This window comes from Arvicanthis niloticus, chromosome 2, assembly GCF_011762505.2.
Source record: "Arvicanthis niloticus isolate mArvNil1 chromosome 2, mArvNil1.pat.X, whole genome shotgun sequence".
NCBI lineage: Eukaryota > Metazoa > Chordata > Mammalia > Rodentia > Muridae > Arvicanthis > Arvicanthis niloticus.
The window spans coordinates 97,361,808-97,383,737 of NC_047659.1; the positions used below are offsets into that span (position 1 = coordinate 97,361,808).

At 40.6% G+C, this 21,930-nt stretch overlaps 1 protein-coding gene across 6 annotated transcripts in view; it reads right to left on the reverse strand.

The window, feature by feature from the left end:
* The window catches only part of Atp8b4 (ATPase phospholipid transporting 8B4 (putative)), a 172,545-nt gene that overhangs the window by 56,965 nt on the left and 93,650 nt on the right, over positions 1-21,930 (reverse strand). For all 6 annotated transcript variants that reach the window (XM_076929685.1, XM_076929687.1, XM_076929686.1 and 3 more), the window contains 5 exons: positions 17,359-17,447; positions 15,046-15,242; positions 9,460-9,668; positions 5,504-5,550; positions 1,321-1,486 (listed from right to left, as the gene is read on the reverse strand). In XM_076929685.1, the coding sequence (XP_076785800.1) occupies positions 1,321-1,486; positions 5,504-5,550; positions 9,460-9,668; positions 15,046-15,242; positions 17,359-17,447 (708 nt within the window). The remainder of the gene's footprint in view (positions 1-1,320; positions 1,487-5,503; positions 5,551-9,459; positions 9,669-15,045; positions 15,243-17,358; positions 17,448-21,930) is intronic.

Here is a 21,930-nt window from a genome sequence, read left to right on the forward strand (position 1 = left end):
GACAACCATAAATCATCAAACATTTGAGAACAACAGGAAAGTTAGATGTAGAAGGAGAAGGGGAGATGGAGAAGGGAGAGAGAGAGAGAGAGGAAGGGCTGGAGGGAGGTAAAGACCCACAGAAAGAGACACACAGAGAGAAACAGAGACAGAGAGAAACAAAGAGGAGAGAGAAAAAGAGAGAACATACTCAATAAAATACAACTTACTGGATGAAACAAAAGCAAATTTCAAATTAAGTGTAATTAATATCCTCAAAGAGATCTAAAGAATATCATAACATTAATGGAAAACAGAGAGTGCTATTAAAATGAAATAGGGTTTGGGAAATGAAATTAACTCAAAAGGCAGAAATGAAAGAAACTTCCTTAAGGCAGTTCCCAGAAGGGAATATAACGATTCCTTGTGGTGTTAATATTCTAAAGATCAATTAAAGTCATAAATATAATTATGTGAAACTTGAAAGCAATTAAAATCTAAAGAATGGGTTAATCCAGCACTTATTACTTCCTTGGGTAGTAATTTTAACTTAATATTTGGTAGTAAGAGAAAACAACACTTACAGGTAAAAATTGTTAAACTTTGAAAAAAGAAGTTGATTCTCTGGCATCATCAGTTGCCTCTCAGGATCAAAGGTAAAATAAGCCAGCTGGGTTTGCTGTGTTTAATAAACCCTGAGCTCCAAATCACCACGTAGCATGGAAAAGTCCTTGATCAGCTTGATGACCACAGGTTCTTATGTAGGATTTATCCCCACTGTATGGTCAGCTCCACCCATGAACATGTGCTATGTGAACAGTATTTCCCTGTGCTCTGGGTACTAGACTATCACAGCCAAGTGTGTTGCTCAATCATAAGAAGCATTTCATCCTAGCCAAAGGACATGTTTGGATCCTTAGCTTTCCATTGGTACTGTCTCTTTTTCTTTAATGTATTTATGGGGACTGAAGTGATGGCCTGGCAATTAAGAATGCCTGCTGCTCTTTCAGAGGACATGGGTTCAATGCCCAGCACCCACATAGCAGCTCACAAATGTCTGTAACTCCAGTTCCAGGTGACCAGAGACCCTCATCCGTGGGCACTACACACAAATGGTATACAAACATACATGCAGCTAAGGTATTCATACACATAAATAAAACAAATAAAAAATTAAAAAAAAATATTCCTAGTTTCTCAGAAGCATTCAGAATAAAAACAAAAAGCTGGAGACAAGAAAACCTTGCTTGGAGTATTCTACCTTTCAGAAATCCTTCAATTTGAATACCAATGCCTATCTTTGTTACATTTTTTTTCAAAGGCTCACGATCCAGCACTTACCTGCGCCATTCTCCTCTGACATCACAGTATGGCAGAGAGCCAGTAAGCGAAGGAATTCGTGGATTTTGGGGTCCCCCAGCTCAATGGATTCCATCAGATTGTGGTCAAAGAAATGGAGTGTTCTTTCTGATTTCGATTTGCCTGGGAAGTCCACAGCCTCCTTTTTCTACAAGAGAACACCACCACCAAAACAAACTTTTTCCAAAAGCAATCAATTGTCTTTTCCATGTTTCAACCTTTTCACATTTCATGGGTTGCCATTATATGTCTTAATTTTTAAAACCCTGCAACCACTAATTTATCCTGGACTGTTTCAAAACTAAAACTTTTCTAATAGACATTCACACATTCCTGTGTAGCAGAGTAGAGCCTTCTATCTTTGAGGGAAATATATAAAGATCCAGAATGTTAAAGGTAGGGTGGGATGAAACTTTTTTTCTTGCAGGGAAGATCCTTAAATTCAGTGAGTAAACAACTCAGAATAGCTTCAAGGAAACCCTGAAACCAACCACATTCAACAGACCCCTTCCTCCACAAGTATATAAGCAGTAAGGACATCTGTAAGCCCTGAAACACTTCCTGGAAGAGGTTGAGATCAACCAGGCTGCCTTGGAAGGCTCAGGCTGAGCGAGTGACCTGGAAAGGACACTCTCCAACCTCTGAGCTTCCTGTAGGATATGCACGTTTCCAGCTCTCATGGGTGGTTGCCACATTAAGGTGGGCTCTGGTGATGCAGCTCTCTGAGCTACTCTGCTCCTGTAAATAACCCCTCATCCATTTTCTTTAAGGAAACACAATAAAACCCATTGGCTCATCAAGATGGAATTTGGTGGTGTCGTTGCTTTGGTCTGTCATCGGTTCCCTATCTGGACTAAATAGGCGTCTGCTCTCATATCCTTAGGAATAGTGTCACATTGCACATTCTATCCTTAGGAATAGTGTCACACAGCACATTCACTGTGTACTTCTTCCCATTTAAGAACTCCAACCTGATCTCCACCTTTTGACCTTTTGTTGATTTCATGTGGTCTTTCAGACATTTAAACCTTAAGTTTAGAAACTTTATGACAGTCTTATAAGCAATGAAATGTCCCTTCCCCTTCACAACAGACTCTCTCTCAGTTTCTCAGTTTATAAGAACATGACAACCATTCAATTGCTTTGGCCCTCCGCTTTTCCATTCTATTCCCATGTCCAAGGCTGGTCACATGGACCTTTGTAACTAAAATTAAGTATTCCCTCCAAAGATGAAATCATATGAAGTCATTAATGAATAATATTGTTGTTGTTGTTGTTGTTGTTATCTAGTTAACAGGCTAGCTTCACACTGTGGCTGGACTTCCATTTCTTTGGCTCCGAGGTCTGGATCCATATGTATCACAGAGAGACCCTGAAATACACAACCCTGCCATGTCCAGAATCCCTTTGCATTCCATCCTTACTTTGGGGTGAGGGGAGATGCTTATTTTCATGTACTCTTGTTTTGACCAAACATTTCAATGTGTCTTTTTGGGGATGAAGAAATGATGCTTTGGGCAACATTCTCCTTTCTGTCTTACCATGCTTCCATTTATTCATTGATCCAGTATTTATAGGAACTACAGGGCTTAAGCTATGCTCTGCCAAGAGGCAGCTGCCACACCATCACTATGTAGCTTGAATCACTTACAATGCCATCTAGCAGAGGGCAAAAAAAAAAAATGATGTTTGGAGCTGGAGCTTGAAGCAATGTTGAGTTTACTCACTACCCCTTGGCACACAGGAATCCAGGACTGACAGCAAAGAGCCCCAGAGCAACAGCATTCAATAAGCTTGGGTGGACTAGGATGGTCTGCATATCAGTGGGACACTCCAAGCATTTCTCTCCACTATGTCTGTGGGACCCTGGTAGCCTGTCATTCTTCTCTCTCTCTCTCTCTCTCTCTTTTTTTTTTTTTTTTTTTTTTTTTTTTTTTTTTTTTTTTTTTTTTTTTTGGTTTTTCAAGACAGGGTTTCTCTGTGTAGCCCGGAACTCACTCTAGACCAGGCTGGCCTCGAACTCAGAAATCTGCCTGCCTCTGCCTCCCAAGTGCTGGGATTAAAGGCATGTGCCACCACAGCCCAGCCAGTCATTCTATTCTCAATGCTATTGCAACACAGCAGCCAGATCCCTGAGTTTAGCTTTATCCAAGAGGAACAAAGAATAGGCGGGGCTTCTGCACAACAGGGGCAGGCCTGTGACTGCGGCTAGAGCACTGGACCCAGTGCCTTCTGAATTTCCCAGCTGGGACCCTGTTTTGGTGCAGAGACCTTGCCTCACCACATGTTAGTACAATGGCAAGATGAGGTGGTGCCCACCAAGTAGACATCTCCAATAGGTAAAATCCTGCGGCCCAGGCAGCAAGGCTATATCCTGCATTATGGGGCTGACTGCCCCTGCTAGACCCCAGAGCCTGATGCAGGACATGTGGTTCATTCCCACTCTCAGGGCCTGGACTCTGGCTGAACTGTTCAGAAGAACGGGGAATGAAAAGTGGGACAGGGAGGGGCCCTGGTTAAGGACTTGCAATAAGAGCAGGCTGCAGAGTCAGAGCCAGCAGCCCTCACTGGTGCTCAGCCTTGTAGAGCTGAGAGTGTTTCTGTCAGTCAGGCTTCTGCTGCTTGCTAAGTAGACCAGCACTGGGGGAAACCCACTGAGGCTGCTTCCCAGAGGTTTCACCAACACATTAGGTTCTCTGAAAGAGCTTTGGGCTTGAGCTTATGAGCACGAACCAGCCACCTCCTCCATATCATCTCTGTGGGTGCCCTCAAGAGTAGCTATGGCCCTGTCTGCCTCCAGCACCAGGGAGCCTTGCCTCTGTGTGGCTTGGTCTCCTCAAGGACCTGTGACTCATGACACTTGTCACTCTGAATCAGCTCTGGCTGTTACTCTCATCAGCTGCGGGGCCTCCAGAGCTGTTTGTCCTTGTTCACCTTCCATACACAGAGCCCAGCATCATATTTAATCCCGTGGTTGAGCAGCACTTGCAGTAGCAAGGACCATACTCTTCATTATGATCCATCAGGATTTATCTGTCTACCCTCCTCCATCCTTCCCCTAATCCAGGCTCATGACCAATAGGGTAGACTTTCAGCGCAACCAGCTCAAAGAGTCAGCCTGTGATAGGCACACAGATGAATGACATTGTGGCCTGTGCTGCTTCTTGGGGAGGTGATGTACTTCTGACCTGACATGGCAATTATGTGCCTTGGCTTGCTTAGAGGTGGGGGCGGGTGTGTTTTATGTGTCTTGGCTTGCTTGAGGGGTGGGGTTTATTACCAACTGCATATCCTTGGCCCTCAGGGCCAAAGCCTTTAGTGACATCTTTCATGTGAGTCAGGGTGGGTCGTACGTCCACATTGCTGCAGTTCAGGAGCACACTAAGCAAACCATGCACAAGAGTGGGGAATCAGCGAGTAGCAAAGATCACAGCATTCACAATGGCATCTTCAGTCATATTTCCTGCCAGTGTAGAGACCTTGACATGAGACCTGCATTCTTCCAGCTATTTGAACAGGAAGATGAATCCATGCACAGCTCTAAAGATTTGGAAACTGTGTGGCCAAGGAACCTTTATTAGAAGAAATTTTGAGCCATGTAAATCTATTTCTTGGGATTTTTTTTTTTACATGTCTCATAGTGGATAGTATAAATCAAGCTTTTAAGAATGTGCCATACTCATAATTATGCTCTAATTGTATTTTGAGAGAAAAGTTTCATTTTAACAGGAAGGGTGATGTGTAGGAGGAGCTAAAGTAGGAGGAGTACTGAGAGGAAGAAAAGGAGTAAGAAGAGGAGGAGAAGGATAGGAGAAGCTAGGTGATGAAAGAGAGTAAGAGGGGGGAGACAGGGAGGCAGATATTCATGTATCTCCACCAGTCAAAGATAGTTGTTATATCTAGGTTGGTCAGTGGGTTACACCTCTGATTGAACAATTCCAAACTTATAACACTTATGATTAACATTATTTAAAAAAAATGTATAAATGCAAAAAGGAAAAGGGGGCATGGGATAGGAGTTTTCTAAGGGGGGGAAATGGGGATAGGAGATGCCATCTGAAGTGTAAATAAAATATCTAATAAAAAAAAAAAAAGAATGTGCCATACTTTAAAAGCTTATACTATTTAAAACTAAAGCAAAAAATGGAATATATCTCTTCGATACCTTAGTTATTTCTTTCTTCTGGCCCACGTCATCTGGCACTTCACCTGCTGAAATAAACACTGAAAGTAAATAGTAAGTAAAACTGAAACTAGTTTTAAACATGTAACTTTAGAGAATAAATTTAGTGTTTTGTTTTGCTTGCACTTTGGGGTTTTTTTTTTTAATACTATGGAGAGATTAATATAACTATATCATTTCCCCTTCCCTTTCCTGCCTTCAATCTCTCCCACATGTTCTATCTTTCTCTACTTAAAATTAATGGCCTCTTTTCCATTAATTGTTATTGTATGCACATATATATGTGAACATATATACATATTTCTAAATAAAACTTGCTCAGTAGGTATGTTACATATATATATATATGCTACACACACACACACACACACACACACACATATATATATATATACATATATATATACATATATATATATATTCAGTTTTACATATATATCTGGTCAGTGCCCATTAGTGCACTCTTTCCTGAAGTACTATTACTAGATAGAATATAAATTCAAATATTGGCATAATATGCATATCCCTATAAATGGCAATATAGAGGAGTGTTTATGCTTAAGATAAAACTAAATAAGTATACATTAAAAATAAAAGATGGTGAGACATGTGGCCCCAGCTTAGCACATCAATCAACCCCCATCAGAGAAAATTTGTTCTGCAGTAGAGGTGATTAACACAGACCCACAGCTGATTAAGGAACAGAGAGTGAGAGGCGGTGGAATTCTCAGCCCTAAGTGGAGCACCTGCAACATACCCCATCCCTCCAAGGCTCAGGGATCATGTCAGGTAAGGGGACAGAAAGACTATAAGAGTCATAAGAAGTGGATGACTGCAAAGAAACTGTTCTCTGGATACAGAAAGACACATACGAACTCACAGCAGTTGAGATACCATGCATAAGACCTGCACAGTCTCAGGTCATACAAAATGCCAGTGTGTGGGGGCAGGGAGAGAGATAGGTGCAAAGTCACACTCCCAGATAAGAAGCTATTGGCAGAGGGAAGTATAATGAGTGTAGCCTCTAATAGGTAGCCTATCCTCTAATAAAGGACACATATCCAAGAGCATATGGGCAGCATAAGCTACAGTTGACAGGCAAAGATGCAGGGAGGACACCAAGTGGATAGGTAGGGAAGCTGGTGTGAATCTAGGAGGAGTTAGGGGAGAGGGTGAACATTATCAAAATTCATTGCACAAAGTTCCCAAAGAACTAATAAAAATGAGCAAACAAAATTAAGATGGGGAACACTAGGTGATAGTGCTCCCCATTAGAGCCGTAGACTAACAAAGACCCCAGTGCCTACCATGGGAAACCTTTTGATCTGGTGGTCAGGGTGAGTCCAAAAGACTAGTGAGATGACAGATTGTCATTGTCCTTGGTTACCTCCTAGAACATGAAGGCAAACCCCTATTTCAGACACAGGACTTGGAGAAATCAATCTGGAGCTGATCTGGAAACCTCCTCCCTGAGAACTAGCTTTAATAATATATGAAAGGTGCTCTATGCAGGCTCACCAAAGGGGGGAATGTTTGTTCTATGTTGTTGGATTTTGGAAGTAAATAATCAAACTTTATTTTGCAGGGGAATCACAGTTACAAGATTGCCGTGAGTCTTTGAAGAGACTTTGGATCTTACACATTAGGAGTGTTGAAGACTATAGGAAGTTGTGAAGTTGAATGAAACACATTGTGGACCATGAGATGACCATGAGCTTAGGGAGCAAGGGCTGAATGTCATGGTTTGAGTGTGGCATGTCATTCACAGGCTCTCATGTTTGAACAGCTGTTTCGCAGTGAGTGGCACAGTCTCATGTGCTGTGCGGGAGGAGTCCTTGGGATTGTAATGAACCTAGCCAACCTCCTACAATAGAAATCTGAGTCACATGGCCATGGTCCTATCATGACCACATATGCATTCATTCAAATTAAATGATGGAAAAAAGAAAAAGAACTGTGCCTTCGTATTTAAAAGTCCCCCAAAGAGAGCCCATTGCAGGGCTAGAGATAAAACAGAAAAAGAATTAAAGATCTAAGAATATAATAATTTTGAGTATAGAAACAAGACGTAGATAGGTGTGCAGGATAGTTTGTTGTCAACTTGACACACACTGGAGTCATCTGAGAGGAGGGAACCTCAACTGGGAAAATGCCTCCATAAGACTGGGCTCTAAGCACTGCTGTGGGGCATTTTTTTAAATCAATAATTAATGTGGGAAGGCCCATCCAATTGTGGGAGGTGGCATTCCTGGGATGGTGGTCCTGGGTTCCATAAAAAGCAGGCTGAGCAACCATGAAGAGCAAGCCAGTAAGCAGCACCCCTCCATGACCTCTGCATCAGCTCCTGCCTCCAGGTTCTGACTCCTTTGATGATAAGCCGTGATCTTGAAATGTAAGCCGAATAAACCCTTTGCTCCCTCAGTTGCTTTGGTCATGGTGTTTCATCATAGCAATGGTAAACTAAGACAATTGGTCAGAGTGAAAAGCTAAAATTTCCCAAAGTCCAGATCTATGACTCAAAACAAGTTAAGCTGTACCCCCCACCCCAAAAAGCAATTCTGAACAGTATTGGTGTGTGCAAGGAGAAATATGTTTCATGGATATAAATACTTTATAAATTATAATGCATATATAAATTGGGACCAAAAGAGGATACTTAACCCTTTCTGCTCCTTTCCTGTAGTCTATGAGGGAAATGACTAGCCTTCATACAGTTTTTAAATATGCAAATTTACAAAGATCTTGAAATCTCTACCTACCTGAAAATATCAAGAAGTTGTCTCTAAAAGTAGCCCACAATAAACATTACAACAGATGGTTATTGGTCCACATGTCTAATAATTTCAGACTGCTTCTTAAAAATTATATCACTGGGTTAAAATGAATCAAAAAGATCTCTAAATTTCAAAATATCCCCTAATATTCTAAAATAGTCTTACTTACACCACTATTTAGGTCAAGGAAGTATTTTTAGACTCAAACAATAATGTCCATAAATTTTAAGTAATGGTTCTAGCTATTTAGCAGGCATGATGTGGATGTAAGACACACATGAAAGCTCAGGTTGAAAATCACCATGTCTACCACCAAAGAGGCAGGATAGGGAACTAGGGATACAGGAGAGCCGAGGGCCCGATTACTGCATGGGTGGGTGGTAGTGATGGGATTCAATGAGAAGGAGGTCACAAGACAGGACAGTATAGCATATTGACTTTTTCAATCCCTTGTTTTCCTTCAAAGTCAAATCCTGCTTTAAATTATTTGACAAGGTGTGAAGTTTCCTTCACATTAGGAGACATAGTGAAAAGTTACCTTCTCTTGGAACTCCTTGACAAAATGAATGACCTCCATGAGTTAAGGTAAAAGATCCAGAGGAACATCACAGAGGTCCCACCAGACCTCTACAGAAGACATTGTCTGATAGCTAGCTAACATCCACTTGAGATGGGCCAGGAACCAAAAGGACACTTGGATTCCCAAATACAAGTCATTTATCCATACAGAAGAATCCAAAGGGGAACTTGGCAGGTGAAGGTGCCAGGAGAAATGTGCATTTCAGGAAAGACTAAATCCTCAGAAACACATATATTGACATTGATCCCACAGGGGAACAGAGGAGGAAGCATAAGACATTGGCTTAACAAGATAAATCATGCTGCCTAGGCTCATCCAGGGAATTTGGCCTCTGGAGCAGTTACAGAGCAAATCCACAGAGCGGTGTATCAAAGGGAACCTTCTCTAGTCATGGATGGTAATAGATCCTAAGTTCCATCAGATTGTTTCAAATGTGTGTAATAACTAGTTTATGGGTGTGCATTATCTGTCAAGTATCATGGCAGTGCTTAACAAGAAAACCATGATGGTTGGGTAAGAGGATATTATTTTTTAATGATGTTGCTTATTTATTATATATTTGGTACCATAAACTATTCCCTTACCATAGACTCTTCCATTAATGGAACATTTTTTAAAAGTCATGATGTTTTGAGTAAGAGTTCCTGTTTTGTCAGAGAAAATATATTCAATCTGGCCCAGCTCCTCATTGAGTGTGGTCGTCCGGGCTTCAGCGGGCATCGCTTTCGCAGTGTAATACATCTTCCGGTCCCAATTTATAAAATAACTGTGTCCCAGACGGATTACTTCCACACTGTGGTCCATTAACATGAAAAAGAAAGGAAGAAAAATGAGAGAGAATCTATTATTATATGAACACACAAAGCTTTGCCAAAATCCTCAAGAGTTTCAAAAACAAAAGAAAAAGATATAAGTGCTTTGTCCCTAGTTCCTAGTGATCTTCAGAAATGTCTCCGCTGCAAAACTGCTCATAGCCCTTGGTGCCCAAGCTATTTCCTTACAGCATCATAAAGCAGCGATATAGCTGGCTCATCAGGAAGCGTCAGGCAAGGGCCTGTGGTTCTCTACACTAAACAAGCCCAGTGGAGAGTTTTGTGTGGCATGTTCATTTGAAACTTGAGCTGCATCTCAGAGTAAATGATTCCTTACTGGATATATATCTAGTTGGAAAAAATGTGCCCTCAGACATTGATGTGGTTTTACTTTCAAAAGAAGTCAACAATAAGTCTCTACTAAGCAGTAAGCAAACCATGATCAATTTTGACTAAAAACAAGAGTTCCTCACTGTCCGTCTACTAGGAAAAGAGTATGGTCTTTGTGCAGTAATGGCTTATATATTCAAACTCCAGAAACGGGAAGTCTGTGGCCAAGGGTCTTAGTCCAAATGTCTGTCATCTATAATGCCAAGTGGGGTGGGTGTCCAAAAGATTATGACAACGTAAGGTATCAGTTTTTGTAGAAATTTTATTAAGGGATTTTCTTAGGTTTGTATTATATTGTTAACTGCTTGCAAAAAAAAAAACTATTTCATAAAACTATGTGCAGCTTCAATGATAAGGATATGTTTTTTTTCTAGGACTCCCATTTTTGAAAGAACTTATATTATAACATATTCAGCTTTCCTTTATTTTTATACAGTTCCACACCATAGCTGGACAGATTTGTTCCTGTACATTATGTGTTTTTATTGATGGATAAGTTTTTAAATTTTTGCTGATCTAAAAGAAAGTATATATATATATATATATATATATATATATATATATATATATTATTATTATTATTATTATTATTATTATTATTATCAGATACTTAGCTGAATTCTAGCAGGGGTGTGTATTATTTTGGATGCCCAGGTTTATAACCACTTGTATGCATTATTTTTTTTCTGAATAAGTTTATTTTAGTTTGAATTAATCCTGCCGTTGCTCATTGACTTTCAATTCATGTCTTTGTATATTAACGAGAGCATTTGAAAGAATATAAAGTTGCACCAAATAGCAGCGACCTACAGTTTATTTCTGGTCTGAGTGGGTTTTCTTATCTTTACAAGAAGAAGGCTAGATGATCCATGGGAATTCTGAATGCTGTGCATCTAGTTCTGAAAGCTGGGCACAATTCTTCCCTCTCGGAGTAACACGGGGCCAGGTCATCTCTGAGTTTCTCCTAAACTAAAATCACATGATGACTACATAAAATCATATGATAGAAAGACAAACAGATCTTAATTCTGCATGCATTTATATATTCTAATGTGGGTTTTACTCTTCTGCCCCTCTCCCTGCATTCCTAACTAGCCACCCTGACTCACGCTTTTGCAGAGTAGCTTACTGTTTCCTTATTCCTTTAACTGGGAAAGTGTTAGGACTCATAAGAGTCCAGGTCATCATCTAACCTGTCCTAAACAGGCAGACAGTGTCAGAGTAAGTCCTGGCCCTCTAGTCTCTAACTTCACCAATTAGGAAACTATGGCTTGCAAGATTAACTGACTAACCCAAGTCACACACACACACACACACACACACACACACACACAGAGAGAGAGAGAGAGAGAGAGAGAGAGAGAGAGAGAGAGAGAGAGAGAGAGAGAAATTAATCCCAAATTATGACCAGAATCCCAGCATCTGTTACAGGCAGTACAAACCTGGCCTTCATGATGGTGTTATGCAATAATCTCCCCTTAGTGGAGGTTTACTTCCTATTCAGTTGCCCACAATTAACTGTATCCAAAAATTATTTGACGGAAAATTCTAAAATTAAACAATTTTTGCTTTAAGTTGTGTAATGCTCCAAAAGGATGAAATGTAACCCCATCCTGTTGTGTCTGGATGTACCACATCTGAGATGTGATGGACCCCTTGGCTGATACACCCCTCAGCATACACCATCCACTCATCACACAGCAGCCGTCTTAGCTACCAGATCTATAAGCATGGCACTGCAGTGTCTGCGTCTAAGTAATATTACCACGATGCCCAAGTCATCCTCCACACTTTGTCCTATCATTCAGACATTATATCATCATGTATCAAAACAGGCCTACATATGGAACAATGTAAGACTTTGAAACTGGAAAGCCATGTTAATGTAACTTTTACTGTACTATGTGATTATAATTTTTACCTTTGTTCACTTTCTTGTTAATCTATTACTGTGCCTGATTTGTAAGTTAAACTTTATTATAGATATGTATGCATAAAACAGGAGAAGTGGAAATGTAATGTTCAATACGACCAGCTCTCCTGAGCATTCCCTGAGGATCCTGGGAGACATGTTGCCCTTGAAAGGATGGTCACTCTGAAAAAATCACTCGAAGCTTTGAATTGTCTGCAAACCTGGTAGCTCCTTGTAAATTCAAAGCAGTTTTGTAGCAATTTTTTTTTTATTTTCCCATGCTGCAGTACAAGCCAATGGAAATCTGCAAATTACATTTAAATTCCTGAGCCTTAAAATAGCCTATAAAGAAGATATATCTCCTTTTTGCTTGGGAAGAGAGGGTTTGGGGGAGTGGAAGTACTACATGCAGCCCTTTCTTCTACACATGCATGCACGTGCACACACACACACACACACACACACACAAAGAGAGAGACATACACACATGCACACACACACATAGAGAAAGACATACACACATGTGTTCACACATGCATGCACACGTGCACACACATACACATAACCTGTGGCTGGGTCTTTCTTGCTGCATAAGCACACTGACAGCATGGAAATATAAAAATAAAGGTCTCTGCTCACCTGGAATTATAAACTGTTCAAAGCGAATCCTGAACTCTCACCACATGGCATTAGTTTATATATTGTACCTTATCCAAAAGCCTAACGAGGGCTTCTGTGGGAGGCCTTCGGCCCTCATCATAGACACACCTGTTCCTGTTCCTAGTGTTTGAGCATCTAAGACCAAACAGCTTGAAATTTCTTGAAATGCTTTTCCCCTCAAGTTGAGATCAGAATCAGTTATTCAGTGAGAGGAAAACCTCAGCTTTTTATTCTCACCGGTCCCAAGTCCAATTTAAGGTCAGAGGGGAAATAAGGTGCAAATGTCAGACAATTCAGATTTAGATCTTCACTCTGACCATTAGGTATGTAATCCTGAACAAACCAACTCCCCATTTCAACAAGAGCTACTTCAGAAGATTTGGGGGATGCATAAATGAGATAAAGTATGTTTAGTGTCTTATGCAAAACATTTAAAAAGAAAACAGAGCCGTCCATGGAATATGGCAAGGCCTCATATTCATGTCAAATTATAGAACAGCAGAGAGCGGTTTTGAAATCATAAAAAGCAATGCAGAAGAAACTAGTTTTATGCAATGAAGTGCTGTACCAATATCAAATATAAGTGATTATATACACACGGATCAAAAGGTGGGTGCTATTGTGTGAATAGAAAGGAATCCAGAAATCAATCATTTTAATGCCCCCATCTTATTTTACAGAGCAGCACATATTTGACAAACACAAGCCAAAGAGAAGCCAAGGACTTTCTCGAAGGTCAGGGATCTTATTACCAATGTAAGACCAAGACCTAGACTCCTAATATTATAAATGTCGTTTTTGTTAACAAGTACACACTAAAAGTAAAAGAAATGTTAACCTGAGGACCTAGCCGTGATTTTTATTAAAAAAAAAACAAACTGTAAAAACCTTTTAAATCATTAAATGAGAAAAGTCAGAGCTGTACAAAGAAGATACAAAGGGTATATGTTCTCCACAAGGACAAAAACTCTGTGTGTGAATATACAAATGACAAGCCACTGTGCACATGGGGAGATGGTACATCTATGCAGTGTTGGTTATCAGGACATTAAACAGAAAGCAACAAAGTTGATCACAGCTTTTCTGGCACAGAATGGCATTTACTACAGGCTTTATAATGGGATTCAAGCACAAGAGACTCTCGGTACTACAGATGAGCAGTGGTGAGCCAGTAGAATACAGATTACACAGGACCCAGGCTGCCCACAGCTCCAGACCGCCCGGAGCAATCTGTGGTGTTGTGGCCACATGCCCCTACTTCAAGTCAATTTCCCACAACTTGACATTTCAGTTTCCTGACCACTATCCAGAACAAGAGTGACTCTCGTTCATTAACTTTCTTCATTTCACTGTGGCTTAGTTTTTGGAAAGAGAAAAGAGAAGTTAGTCATAATTAGAGGAGAGTCAGAGCTGGTGGCTTTGTATATAGTTAGTACTGATGGCGAGTGTGAAAAACAGCCAAGTCTGTCTTCGTTCAGAAAACTCAGTCTTGGTAGAATTGGGATAGAGAATGTCTCAGGTAGTCTTATCTAAATCTTATGGAACACACTCTTTCACACACATACATGTATGGAGAAAGGGGAAGGGTAGAGAGAGAAGAAAACATACATATGTTTGTAGAAAGAGAGCACACAGAAAGAGCAAACATTCATTCATAGAGAGGGAAAGAGAACATGCACGCGCGCGCGCGCGCACACACACACACACACACACACACACACAAAGTTGAAGGCAGATACAGATTATGACAGAGCATTTTAACCACTCTGTGGAACTAAATCTAGAAACTGTAAATTAGGATAGTGGGAATTGGGAATCATAGTTACCTAGAAATAGCTGGGTGCTATCACCAACCTTACGTAGGATCTTTTCTGTATTTATGTATGATGCTTCCAATGATAGGAGACAACCACTCATTGAGCTTAGAGTATGTCAGACATTCATTGAGTCCTCAGATTATCCTATGAGGCAGGACTTATGTTTTGTCCACTTTTTAAAGTGAACAAGCTAAGAAGCAGATGGTGAGGTGATCTTCCCAATGTTACAGGGGCAGTAGACGGTAGGACAGCACCTGCATCCAGGTACCTGAGGCAGACCAATGGCTGGAAGGCCACATCTCGAAACATCCCGGGTTTGTTTGTTTGTTTGTTTTTTCCTACGTTAAACCAACTCAATTTTACTGATCAAATTCCATGAGATTATAGTGCAGTTTATATGTTCCAAAAAAACTACATCCCTAAGAAACCATACTAATCAAGAAAAGTGCATTTGTTATAATACAAAAATGTACAAGTTAAACAGCATTAAAGAGCTAAGTCGCCTCATTGCTGACAGATATAGCAGATCATACACAGGGTGAGCAACCCAATGACCTCACAGTATAAACCTCACCTCACCTGACATATAATGAAATGGGCACAAGTGTGTTGAGAATGATGACATATGACCAGAATGTTAAGAATCCAGAGAACAAGGAGCTCTTCTCGCCTTCTCTCCAGAAGAGAGAAGTTCTGAACTGGTCTCCAACTTCACTCTCCCAGATAGAATTTCCTATTCCAAGAATAATTCCCAAGCATACCAGAAACCCAAAAATCTGAAATAACAATAAAAGTATAGAAATTTAGTTAAAGTTAACATGAATACCAAATTAATCAAATCAATTTCCCATAAGAAATTGCCATTTAAAAATCAAGTTATACAAACCCTTTCTTACTTACAACCAGGCATATGAATAAAAGTTAGCATTTTATGACCGAGATGTAGCTAGATATCTGACATACACTTCTCACTTAATTCTCCCACTAACTCTCTCTGAGTCAGATGCAATCATTATCCACAGATTAAAAACAAAATAAAAGGATAGGCACAGAAAAGACCATGCTGTAGGTTAACGCTGTCACTCAGTTATTGTCACACCCTTATTCTGTGATGAATCACATACTTCAATGCTTGAAGTCAGAAGACTGTGAGGCCTCAGTGCCCTGGAAAGCCCAGTTTAACATCTGTGCTCCAGCTACAATGTACTGTAATGGTTCACCCCAGTTGACAGTTTGATGGAATTTAGAATCACCATGGAAACAAGCCCCTGGAAAAATCTATAAGGGATTATCTAGACTATATTAATTGAAGTGGGAAGACCCACCTTGAAGAGTATTTAAAGGAGAAAGCCATCTGAGCAACATCCATCTCTCTCAGGTTCCTTACTGTAGGTGCAATGTAATCAGCTGCCTCCCCCTCCTGAAGCCACGCCTTCACCACCAGCTCTGACTACATCCCCAGAACTGTATGGCAACCCAAATTCTTCTTCCTTTAAATTGTTTTTGTCAGGTGTTTGATAACAGCAACAAGAAAAGCCACTAATACACTGACTGATGCTCCCTGTCACCAGCTTGTGTCTGTCAGAATTCTTAGCTCTATATCTGTCTGCAAATCCTTACATAAGGACAGGGAAAAAAGAAGGATGAACCAAAACACCTTGTGCTTTGCTTTTTGAAATACGTGGGAGGCAAGGTGAAAATGTATAGCAGATTTTAATGGCACCATCACTACCAGAACTAGAAAAGCAAACATTTTGGAAGTACATCAGAGAGACAATTAAGTCATCAGTACAGAGTCCAAACCCACAGCCTCACAGATAAAGGACACAAAGGCAGTGTCTTGGTTTTTTTTGTGTGGTTTGGTTTGGTTTGGTTTGGTTTGGTTTGGTTTGGTTTGGTTTTCGAGACAGGGTTTCTCTGTGTAGCCCTGGCTGTCCTGGAACTCACTCTGTAGACCAGGCTGGCCTCAAACTCAGAAATCTGCCTGCCTCTGCCTCCCAAGTGCTGGGATTAAAGGCGTGCACCACCACCACCCGGCAGGCAATGTCTTGAGAACAAATTTGTGATAACTTGTTCTGCTTCTGTATCAGGAGCTCACCCTAGCCACTCTGGAGGCAGAAGAGGCTCTAAAAAGTAGGAAAGTGTCCTTTTTTTTTTTTTCTCCAAGCAAGGCTGTTTCTGAAATCTAGAACTATTTTCTTCTTCATTCTCATAAATGAAACAGGAGCATATGAAGACAAAGTTGAAAAAACTTCCTGAAGGTTTATTAGAAAAACTAGGTATAAGAGAAAAATTGAAACATGTATCCCTCATACACTACCAATTTGTATCTATATCATAGTGTCTTCTTCTTTTAATAGTTGGTGCTACAAAATTAATTGAATGGAATTACTTTAAACCACTAAAATTAATGATGTTTGGCATTAAATGCCCTACTTAAAAATCCTGAGAGAGTCATCTTATTTACTATCACAAAAACAAGGGTGCTGCCAGTGACCTTATGCTGTGATTGACAGATGATAGGTGATAGGTGACAGACAGACGATAGATCGATAGATCAATAGATCGATAGATCGATAGATAGATAGATAGATAGATACATACATACATACATACATAGTTACATAGGTAGATAGATAGACAGACAGATAGACAGATTAGACAGGCAGATAGACAAATATACTATTCTCACCAAGAGAACTACAGTACTATTCAACTTGTCAGTGATTGGCTCATAGTTCTAGACTATTTATCAACCTGTCAGTGACTTAGCCACAGCACTAGAATATGCATCAACCTGTCAGGGACTCACCCGTAGTCCTAGAGTACTTGTCAACCTCCTAATGACTCATCCACAGCACAAGAGTACTCATTATCCTGTCAGAAACTTACCCACAGGACTAGGGTATTCATCAGTCTGTCAATGCTTGTTCTTTTAAACTTTGTCTTACCACTGTTCTGCATGAGTTTAGTGTCTGGACCTGTAAAAGAGTAACATTTCTGAAACAAAATCAATGTAATGGCAAGAATCAATATGTACCTCCCAATAATAACTCTTAAAGTTATAAACTCCCCAATCAAAAGGCACAGACTAGTAAACTTGCTCAAAAGGCAGAACGCATATATTTGCTACCTTCCAGAAACACATTTCACCACAAAAGGCAGAAACTACTTTAGGGTTAAAGAATGGAAAATGTATTCCAGTCAAAAGGAACCTATAAAAATTAAGGAATGCCATGATATCATGGCTTTATATCCATGGCTTTATATTTAACCACAAGTACCAGCCAGCAAAGCAAAGAGAAGGCTGGAAAATGAGGAGATAAGACCTATGGGGCAAACGAGTGACAGTGAGCACAAATTTTATATGCACTAAGATGGCTTCAGACCCTACAGACTCCTTAAGTGAGTATGGCCTCTTCCCTCAGAAGAAAGCTTTGATCCCACCTTGAGCACAAAGGAAAACCATCAGGGAAGCATGGCCAGGTGTCCATATGGATTAAACTTATGAACGATAGATTTGTAAAGTAAACCATGCCTCTGAATTCTATCTCCATATCTCCTGATCAATGTGTATAATTCGCGTTTTAAAAGAAGAAGGGTTAATAATTAATTCTAGATTCAGTTTCACAAGATCTAAGAACCAACTAGAACTTGTTTCCTGTTCAAATGTCTCAAGACTTGGGTACTCATGGTACCCACCTATTCAGGATTGACGTGGACAAAAACCACACTGAATTCCTCTGCTTGCCAGTATTCTAGCTAAGCTCTCTATGAACTAAAGCCAATTCAGGTATTGTCTGCTTTACAAATGTCTACCTGACCAATGTGCCCTAAAAGTGAACACCCAGGACATAGCACAAAAGAAGAGAGAGCTCCCTTTCTTCTCCCCAAAGTTCAGAGAATAGTCCAGTTTTCCTAGCTCAGCCCATAGAGTGGTCAGTGTGCTCAAAACTGTTGGTAAAAACAGTGGGCATGGGAAAAATACCATCCAGCATCCTCTTCCATGCCCATCATCATTGCACCTGAGCAATGTGTTCTAGTGTGCTCATGATTATCCTGTGTTACCACAGAGGGAAGAGCATAGAAAGTCTTATAATGGGGATTAGAGCCTAGAGTTCCTAAACAACCTGAACCCATATCTGCTTGATCCCTACTCTGGAAACTTCTGTTCAACACACCTCCTTCCATTTATATAAGAGGATTTCCCCAGAGACAATTTTATGAAGGAGACCTTAACCCTCCTCAACATCCCTCAGAAGTGGCTCTCAACAGCTGTCCTAGCACATATAATATGACTCAGAGTCTTGAACTAGTCATTCAGAACAATATTATACAAATGCAATGAGCCCTTCCATGGAATGAGGCATCCCCATGTCAGTGATAACAGGGATTGAACAAGAGAATGTTTCCCAAAAGACCTTTCAGATGCGGAAACCGTTTGAGATCTCCATGCTCTTTAACAGAAAGTACAGGAAATGTCTGAGTAAGCTTGGCTTTTTACTTCTCTGCAAGAAAGATGAAAATACAACATAAATAACCATAGACTTATCTACCTCACCAATGAAAACAAGCATCTGGCTATTATGAATAAAGCTACTATGAACATTGTGGAGCAAGTGTCTTTGAGGGACAGTGGAGCATCTTTTGGGTATAGCCCAGGAGTACAGCTGGGTCTTGAGGTAGATCTAGTCCCTGTTTGCTGAGAAACAGCCAAATTGATTTCCAAAGTGGTTGTACAAGTTTGCACTTCCACCAGCAATGACGAAGTGTTTCACCTGCTCCACGTTCTCGACAGCATGTGCTGTCTATTGAGTTTTTGATCTTAGCCATTCTTATGGGTGTAAAATGGAACCTCAGAGTTGTTCTGATTTGCATCTCCCTGATGACTAAGGACTTTGAACATTTCTTTTAAATGCTTCTCAGCCATTTAAGATTCCCTGTGGAGAATTCTTGTGCGTGTTCTGTGCCCCATTTTTTAATTGGGTTATTTGGGTTGTTGGTATCTAGCTTCTTGAGAACTTCGCAAATTTTGAATATTAGCCCTCTGTGAGATGTAAGGTTGGCAGTTTTTTCCCAGTTCATAGGCTGCCATTTTGTCCTATTGACAGTATCCTTTGCCAGGCCTCCCTGCACATATGTAGGAGCAGGGCCTATCCCAAAAGCTGTTGGCTGTAAGTGGGATATACTCTTGTGCCTGAGCTGTCTTGTCTGGCCACAGTGAGAGAGGTTGTGCCTAGCCTCAAAGAGACTTGATGTACCAGGGTGGGGGGGATACCCAAGGGGGCCCCACCTGCTCAGAGGAGAAGAAGGGATTGGGGGGGAGGATTGTAAAAAGGGGTGACTGGGAGGGAGGAAGCAATTAGGATGTAAAGTGAATAAGTAAAAATAAATACGTGATAGATAGGTAGATAGATAGATAGATAGATAGATAGATAGATAGATAGATAGATAGATCAAAAATTTTTTAAAGAAAAAAGCATCTGATGAAAGAATCATGAAACTAGGTTCAACCTCACACAAAAGCTCGACTCTGCTTCATTTCTAGAGATTAGCTGGGGTTTTTACACACGGCAATCCTGGGAGAAAAAGCAGTGCTCAGATCCACAGCTGAGGGCATTTAGCAGCAACTAGGAGGGCGTTTCCCAGTTTTAGAACACACTGAGTCTTTAATGAGCATTTTTGTTGTTGTTGCTGTTGTTGTTGTTAAGAAAAGTCAGTTAAGAAAAACAATTTGATTTCAATTATACATATAATCAGCAGACACAAAACACATCTTAATTTGGTATCACAATAAACAGAATTTGTTTTTTTAATCAAAGGCTAGAAAATGAAGCTGTGAGTAGAATTTGAATGGCTTTGTCAACTTGTGCTATTGTTCCTGAGAAGGAAAATGCTACCCCAGACTCACGCAAATGAAGACAAAAATGGTGGGTGACAAAAATCACTCCAACCTACCATAAGGACACTACTCAACCATGTTAATAGTGGCTTTATTCATAATAGCCAGAAACTAGAAACATCCTAGGTATCCCTCAACCAAGGAATAGATCAAGAAAATATGGTTCATTTACACAATGGAGCATTACTCAGATGTTTAAAAAAAATGTCATCATGAAATTTGCAGACAAATGAGTGAAACTAGAAAAAAAAAAAACATCCTTAGTGAGGTAACCCAGACCCAGAGAAACAAACAGATGTACTCCCTTGTAAGTGGATATTAGCTGCTAAATAAAGGAAATCACACTGCACTACATAGACCCAGGGAGGCTGAATAACACAGAGGGTTCTAGGGGAGATGCGTGGATCTTCCTAGGACGAGGAAATAGATTTTGCACGTGGACTGGGAGCAGGTAGGGTTGGGAGCAGGAGGGATCAGATGGGGAAAGGTGACTGAAACTGGGGAAAGGGCATTAGAGGTGTGATGTGGAAGCCTAGTACAGTGGAAACTTCCTGGAACCTATGAAGATGACTCTAGCGAGGACTCTTAGTAATTAATGTAGGATCAGAGCCTGAACCCATCACTTTCTGTAACCAAGTAAGACTTCCAGTAGTGGGACTGGGACACCAACCCAGCCACAAAACCTTTGATTTACAACCTGTCCGGCTCACAAGATGTGCTGGGGCAATGGTGGCTCAGAGCTCATGGGAGTGGTCAACCAATGACTAGTCTGACTTGAGGCCTATGCTATGAGAGAGAGCCCATTCCAGACACTTCCCGGAAGGCCAGGAAACTGGATAGAACCAAACACAATCGGCAAATTAAACACACACACACACAATGAAATGATTCCTAATGATATTCTTATAGATTCCTAATGATAGATATTCTTATAATACTATAATACTATACTTATAGATCAGTGACCAAGTAGACATCATAGAGACTTCCTCTGCCAGCTGATCAGAGAAGATGCAGAGACCCACAGTCAAACATTAGTAGAGCTTGGGAAACCCCCACAGAAGAAGGGGAGGAAGGATTGTCGGAGCCAGAGGGGTCGAAGACACCAGGAGAACACAGCCCTCAGAATCAACTAAGTGGGGCTCACAGAGACTGGAACAGTAATCACAGAGCTGCATGGGCCAGCAGTAGGTCCTATGGATAATATATATTATGGTTGTTTAGCTTGAGGTTTTGTGGGACTGCTAGTGGTGGGAGCAGGGAGGTTTCTGACTCTTTTGTCTGTACTGGGACCCTTTTCCTTCTACCGAGTTGCCTTGTCCAGCCTTGATGTGAGGGTTTGTGTCTATTCTTATTGTATCTAGTTATGCTGTGTTCAGTTGATATCTCTGGGAAGTCTGGTCTTTTCTGAAGGGAAACTGAGGAAAATGGATCCTGGGGGGAAGGAAGGTGGTGGGAAAACTGAGAGGAATGGAGAGAGGGAAGGCTGTGGTCCCGATGTATTGTTAGTGAACAATAAGAAAAAGAAAAATGGGGGGGAAGAAAAAGTGGGAAAATCTCCC